Genomic DNA, 7114 nt, shown 5'->3' on the forward strand with positions numbered 1-7114 from the left:
TTCCACTTACAAGATACAAGATGAGACAAAGTGGGATCATGAGTACCACGTTTCCTTTTTGGGGTGAGAAATACTCACGCGAGACAGAAATGTCACCATACCTGCACAATGTCACAGTTCACATATATGCCAAATATACCCATTTTCACTTCCAACCTCAAGGAGAAACAAACATTTTTTTTTTAATAATATAAAGAGAGATTTAAATCTTAGACATTTCAGTTATATACACCAAGAGGTGTCAACAACGTTCTTAGCTAGACAACCCTCAAACAATAATTTCCTTGACCAAGAAGAGAGAATGTGAACTTTACAAATATAACCCGGTAAGAGCTGGCTCAGGGAAAAAATGCCATCAGATACAATATAAATGAAATCAGAAACTATGAGACACAAGCACCACAAAAGACTACAATAACTACCATTGATTAATTTCTAAAAAAGAATTTAAAACCCTTCCGTTAGCATTCAGAAACATGAAGTCACAAAAATTTTTCCTTCATGCGAGAAATAAGCTTAAATTTTTCTTCAGCTTCAACCTGCTGGCGAATGTCAGTTTTTGATGCCCGGTCTGGGTGAAATCTTAACAAAGCTCGTTTATAAGCTGCATGCACCTGAAATGACCATTACTCTTCATCAGAAAATGATTAAAAATAAAAAAACTAGACAGGAAAAGGTTATAGATAAGAGGTGTGTCATAGCCAATTTCCCTGTGGGTTTGTACCATGAGAATTTAACCAAACCAACATAATTCTGATGCAAAGAACTCTATTTGGAGTAATGTAGCGGGTTTAGCCTCTGATGGTTATAAAAACAAAAAACAGAAACAAATCACACAACTCCTACAGTACTAAAAGAGGATCAATCTAGCCCAACACTCCAATTACCTTTTGCAACATACAATATATGGTCATAATTTACCAACAATTCATCTCCACCTACACCTAGAAGCAACATATTGCACTTCTAATACCTACCCACCCCCACCCCCATCCTCACACACACACAAAAAGGCTCCATAAAATGTGTAAATCCATTAAATTGTATGAAAGACTTCACTTGCACCATGTTAATAAGAATTGAGAACTAAGGCATATTTATGCATGTTCATATGTGTGTTTGTTGAGGATTCCTATACAACCCCCAAAAAAAAATTGGGACTTAGGCTTGATTGCTGTTGTATGTATTTTCATATGTATAAATGTCTCGATGTATCTATTTATGCATATGTCATTATGTATATGTAGGCAACTAACCTCTGGTGACATGGGATACAAACCACCTTCAACTTGTATTCCTAAGCCACGAAGCAATGAGGCCATATCAATACAAGTCATTTCCAATTTATTGAGTTCCTTCCTTATTTCAACTCGAAGTTGCTCTTTCAGGTTCATATTTTCTTCATCCTGGATTTGACATCATTTAACAGATGGGGGAAAAACATAATTAGTTAAGATTAATCTTGGAAACTGTAAGTCATGTCTTGCTAAAGTTGAGAATTATGTAAAACAGAAAATATAGCAAAACAAAATAAAAAAAAAAATGCAAAAGTGGAGGCAGAGCTTAACCGAAGATGACTAAGGAAAAATAGCCACACAAAATGACGATATAACAAATCCTAATTTTGAATTCAAACCTTCTTTTGAGTCTCTCTCACTTCTTCCACCCGTTGCTTTTGCCTCCTCTGCATGTCCAATAAACGCCTTTCAGCTTTTCTTCTTTTACGCAACCTCTGTGCCTCTTCTGCCTGTAGAAGACCAAACATATTTAAACCCAGATAATAAAATTGTTTATTAAGAACATTTAACAACATCCGTTCACGTCAACATTCAGTGTATTATATCTTTGCTACACAATTAATACAACATATGCAACAAATTCCTGCATAGCATATGGGGAAAAATAGCAATAGGCTATGACGCATAGAGGACATAAACATGGATATGATGCAACAAGGACATACTGACACACCAAATTTAAAAGGAGAGGATAATAAAAAAAAAATTGACATTTTTTGAATATTTTTGTTTCTACTTTTATTAAGCTTACATACCATGTTTGTTTAACAAACATTTGTTTCTACTTTTATTAAACTGACATTCCATGTAGCCTGTTTTAATCCTACTTAACCAAAAGCCTATAGATTCTAAAGTGTGTAGCCAAATTTCTAACTTGACATTAAATACATGTCTAGTTTGATACGCTAAAACTATGTCACCTCCAAAAGGCATACACCATGTGGCTTCCTCTTGAATCGATTTAATGAGCTCATCCATCACTACTACAATGAGATACACACTTAAGGTTGATCCTTGATGCAAACCTATAGTATTAAGCAACACATCTCTACGATGCCTCCACTTGTTCTCACACTAGTTACAGCCCCATTATACATATTCTTAATCAACTTAATATACTTACATAATCGAATCTTATAAAATCGTTAAATGATATCATCAATCATACACTTGACATTGCCACATGTTAGTGAGATGGTCAAGAATAATGTGAAGGCAGATAAAGTGTGCAAATTAATATATTTGACCTGTGTATGAAATGTATTATACGGGGAAAAGAAAAGGTAGCTGCCAATGTGCTTCTACTAAGCATGAGCTTTTTGTATAGAATTCCTGGAATTAATCATATATTCATACACATTAGAGCATACTCAGTTGACAGAATAAGAAAATGTGAGCCTGACTTGGGAAAACAAGAATTTTGCAGTCACACAAGTACATAAGACAATACAATTGCAAGAGGTAAATATGGCATGGGAGAGAATAGACACCACTGAAAACCAACAACCCCAGATATTAATGTACATGCCAAACCTGAATTTGTAACTGTCGCTGCCTGGATGCCCATTCTTCTTCTATTGCTCGCTTGTATTCATCTGTTGCCTTCATCTTTTCTCGTTCATTAATTATATTTTTTTCAACCACAGGAGTAACATCTCCATCTTGAGAAACTATTGGATTTCTTAAATCATATGTCTCATTTCCTTCCACTACTTGTGTTTCATCACAGTGAGTGTTCGACAATAATGTTTGCTCAGAATCTGCCTTTTCCCTTTCTTCAGAAAATGCTTTTTTGTTACTGACCTCTGATTTTCCTTCTGAAGGGAAACTGCAAAAGAAAGATTCTTCAAGGGTGTTGCAAAGACCGTTGCGAACACCATTAACCTGATCTCCATTGCAACCAGCCTGGTTTGACACAGTTCTGCCATGATTAACATGAGTTTCAACAGAAGTGTTGCAACTAGAAGGTGCCTGAGGAGACTCATCAACTTTGCTCCTTGGTACAACTCTGTCAAGATCAGCACGCATTTCACCTTTTTGATTGGGCCTTGCATATTTAGATTGTGTATCATCCTGTTCTTGAGCAGTTGATGATGGAGGTGTTTGTTGACTTTGTTCTCCATTGCAAAAGCCACTGCCACCACCATTAAAATGATAGGGCCTCTGCCACTCATAGCTAAAAGGAGGATCTTCTGCAAATGCCTGGTGAACTCTCTGATCAGATTTCATACAAGGGCTTTCCATCCCAGGATCGAAAGAAGTACCCCCCACATATCCATCACCACTTGCAAAGAAAGCAGATAAAAATTCTTTTTCATGATCTTGGCTGCTCGAACTTGAACAAACAGGGACCGCTGGTTTCTTTTCTGTCTTATTTTCTTCTTCAAAATCTGTATGGATACCAGCATGGGAACCAGAGAAACTAGTCTGATCATCTAACCCAGATTGACCGTTGCGATCATGTTTTCTCTTCAAGGAAGCTTTTTTCCACTGTTCATGAAGCTTTCCGAAAGAACCTTCCATAAGCTCACACTCAGAACAATCACTATCAGATGAAGCACTCTCAGACTCAGATCCTAAGCCATAACAATTTCTACTGGGAGCTTTCCCTGAGTACGCTTGGTTGCACTTTGACAACTTGAATGAAGATCTTTTTTCATGGACAAAGCAACATTCATCGCCATCTACATCTACAGAGTTCTGCATACGATTAGAAGAAGGAAAAGATCTCTTGCTTGAGGTGGCATCACTATCCAACTCCCCACAACCTTTTTCACCAATCCCAGGACGGTCCATAACATCACTTTCATCATCATCAATGCTGATAACACCCTGATGTGGAAATTTTGCACCTTTTCTATTTGCACTGGAACATTTTAAACTTTGCCGTACATGCTTGGGAACATCAATGATAATAACATTACTAGATAAGTCACTGTCAACATCAATGAGAACAACATCATCATCATCATCATCAAGATTTCCTTTAGTCTCGCCACTTTTAGATCTTTTCTTCCCATAAGAAGTTTCGGCTTGAGAATGACCTCTTAATACTCCTTTTCCACTCATTTATTTTTTCCTGGAAAAAATATATGCAGGGTATGAGTATTAAAGATATCATTACTCCACAACCAACAAACATCATGTCCATAATCTATACATATATGAATTTAGGTTTGCACCTGAAATCTGTTTGTCAATTTTAAAATTTTTCATTGATGATCACTTTCACAAAACCACCATTGGATTATGTTGTCTACCCATACCATTTATGCTTACAAAATATCAAATGAGAGATTAAGAAATATCTCATCTATAACATATTCACATAACATTTAAAATAAATAAATAAGTATACAGATTGGATAGTAAATGACATTCAATTAATATGAAATGTTGTGTCAATTAATATGAAATGTTGTGCATCATAAATCCAAAGAGAATGCACAATCCATTTATGGTATTACCTAAATACTACTCCAATCTATAGTTATTGATGTGATGTAACATTAACAAAGAGTTACCGATTCAGGGAAATATGATGGGCTGTGATATGATTTAGAACTCAATGGGATAATAGTTGCTTAGAACAAATTGATAGGCGGTTAGACACCTCTGCAGAGAACACAAAGTTCTCAAAGAAAAGCTCTCAAGGCTCATTTTCAGTCATATATCAAAACTGATTGCAAAGTAACTACAATCTGGAACTTATATTAATTGTTTGGCATTGGCAGCCTTCTAGATGATTGAAAAGTGTCTAAATCTTATTGGCCAATGCTTAAATAATCATCTAACTAACTAACTAATTAGTTACCAGAGGACTAGGGTTGCTGGCTTAGCTACTGTTGCTAGCTACTGGTTTTGTGTCAAGGCTACATCAATTACACTATGCATAATTTAAATCTAGTCTAAGTGCACGTGTGCATGCGCACGCATAAGGCCCAACAAATCTGGATGCGAAAATAGACACACAATATTCATCTACAACTCGTGCGGACAACTCATTGCCTAAACCATAGTGGATTTCCACAATATCAGGTGAAAAAGCAAGCAGAACAATACAAAAGACTCAACAATATATGCCATAATCAAACAAAAACTAGACTAAGAACAAAGAACAGCATTACAACTAAGACCCACATGAATATTCTTAACACTTTCCACAAAATATACTTTTTTCCCAAAAAAGAAAAAGAAATGAACACCTTAACTCTGATATTAAATCCCAAAAAAAAAAAAAAAAGCATCTTTATGTCCATAATTGAATTCTAAAAAAAAAAAACTGCAAAAGCTATTGATTTTCAGCTTCAAAGCTTGGTACATACCTTAATCTAAAACCCTAAAACTGACATTCCAATTGAAACAAACAAACGAAAATTGAAAGCTTTGCGAATTTCTCAGAGACAATCGAAACCCTAATAATTTTTTGCAGCAATTCCGAATAAAGCACAAAAATTGAATACAAAAGCAATAAGCAAGCAACAACAACAACAACAAAAAAAAATCCCAAATTTGTAAGAAGTGAATTGAAGCTTACCTCTTGAAGATAATTTAGATTATGAGAAAGAAGAAAGAAAAAAACCAACCCTCGCTCCTCGAATTTGGTTACACAAAGAGAGAGAGAGAGAGAGAGAGAGATAGCCTTTTTAGAGAGAGAAGAGAAAGAGAGAGGAGGTAACAAGGCAAGTGGCGTGTATGTGTTTGTGAGTGTGAGATGGGGAATTGGAGGGTTTTGAAAATTGAAAAAAAATTCGGTAGTTTTTCAGTTTGGTACCAAAAATCCAAAAGGGAAACCGGAAACCTAGACAGACAGAGAAAGAGAATCTATTTTCTCACCCACAATTTTGTTTTTTTACTCTTTTTTTTTTTTTTACTACTAAATTTTTTTTTTTTTTTTTTTTTTGGAACTAAGTGTGCGACTTCTTAAGCGTTTACATTTGCATTTGACTGGTCTCATGGTACTGTTTATGGACTAATCAAGTTGCACAAAACCTGTGAATAGTGTTTTTGTTGTATAAAAAATATTTTGTTAAACTGTTTTTAGCAATAAATTTTCAACAAATTAACAGCATCCAGACACACCTTAAATGTTTTATAATAATAAAGGTATAATATTTTAATGAACACTAAAAAATTTAATAATTTTTTTTCTCAAAAAATAGATTCACTCTATAATAAATGGTTCATACTTTTTTTTAACATAAATATTTCTCTCTTTTATATATATATATTTGGTGCAATTTAAAATTTTGGTTAGTTAACATTTTCCATCATTAATGAAAAATTATACCAAAATGGTGGAAAATTGTAAAGTGATTCATGAAAAACCCTTGGTTTTATAATTTATCACCTTCTCACTACAAATACTACCAATATTGTCCATCAATACTTTGGTCATCCCAATTGCTCTTGTCATTGGGAATTTTTAAGCACTTCCAAGCATTCAAAATGTAGTATTATTTTACACTAAGCTAAAAACAAACATAATCCTTTTAATACTTCACTAATATACTCTTTATTTTATTTTTTAAAATTAAAAATATATTATTTACTAATTTTATTTGATTTTAAAATAAAGATAGTAATTAATTATAAAAAAGAATTGTAATATCAATTCAAAAAAAAAAATTGTAATAATTACAACTGAAAAAAAAAAGGAGTAAATAACGGTTTCAATGATTAGTAAAAGGAAGAAAGAGCAGAAGAGTGGTGGGTAAGTGGTATGAGTAATAAGCTTGAGATTAGGAAAGTGTGATACGTGGGTTCAGGGTTGTTGAGCATTAACTAACGAGTTCCACGAGCTATGAGATGTAGAT

At 34.2% G+C, this 7114-nt stretch overlaps 1 protein-coding gene across 1 annotated transcript; it reads right to left on the reverse strand.

Annotated features, from left to right (window-relative positions):
* Positions 1-142: 142 nt before the first annotated feature.
* LOC142629350 (uncharacterized) lies at positions 143-6070 on the reverse strand. Its single transcript, XM_075803322.1, has 5 exons — positions 5836-6070; positions 2832-4377; positions 1637-1747; positions 1257-1406; positions 143-614 (listed from the first exon to the last, which is right to left on the reverse strand). The coding sequence occupies exons 2-5, from the start codon at positions 4365-4367 to the stop codon at positions 483-485; spliced, it is 1929 nt and encodes a 642-aa protein (XP_075659437.1). The 5' UTR covers positions 4368-4377; positions 5836-6070; the 3' UTR covers positions 143-482.
* Positions 6071-7114: the final 1044 nt, after the last annotated feature.

This window comes from Castanea sativa, chromosome 3 (genome assembly GCF_040712315.1).
Source record: "Castanea sativa cultivar Marrone di Chiusa Pesio chromosome 3, ASM4071231v1".
Lineage (NCBI taxonomy): Eukaryota > Viridiplantae > Streptophyta > Magnoliopsida > Fagales > Fagaceae > Castanea > Castanea sativa.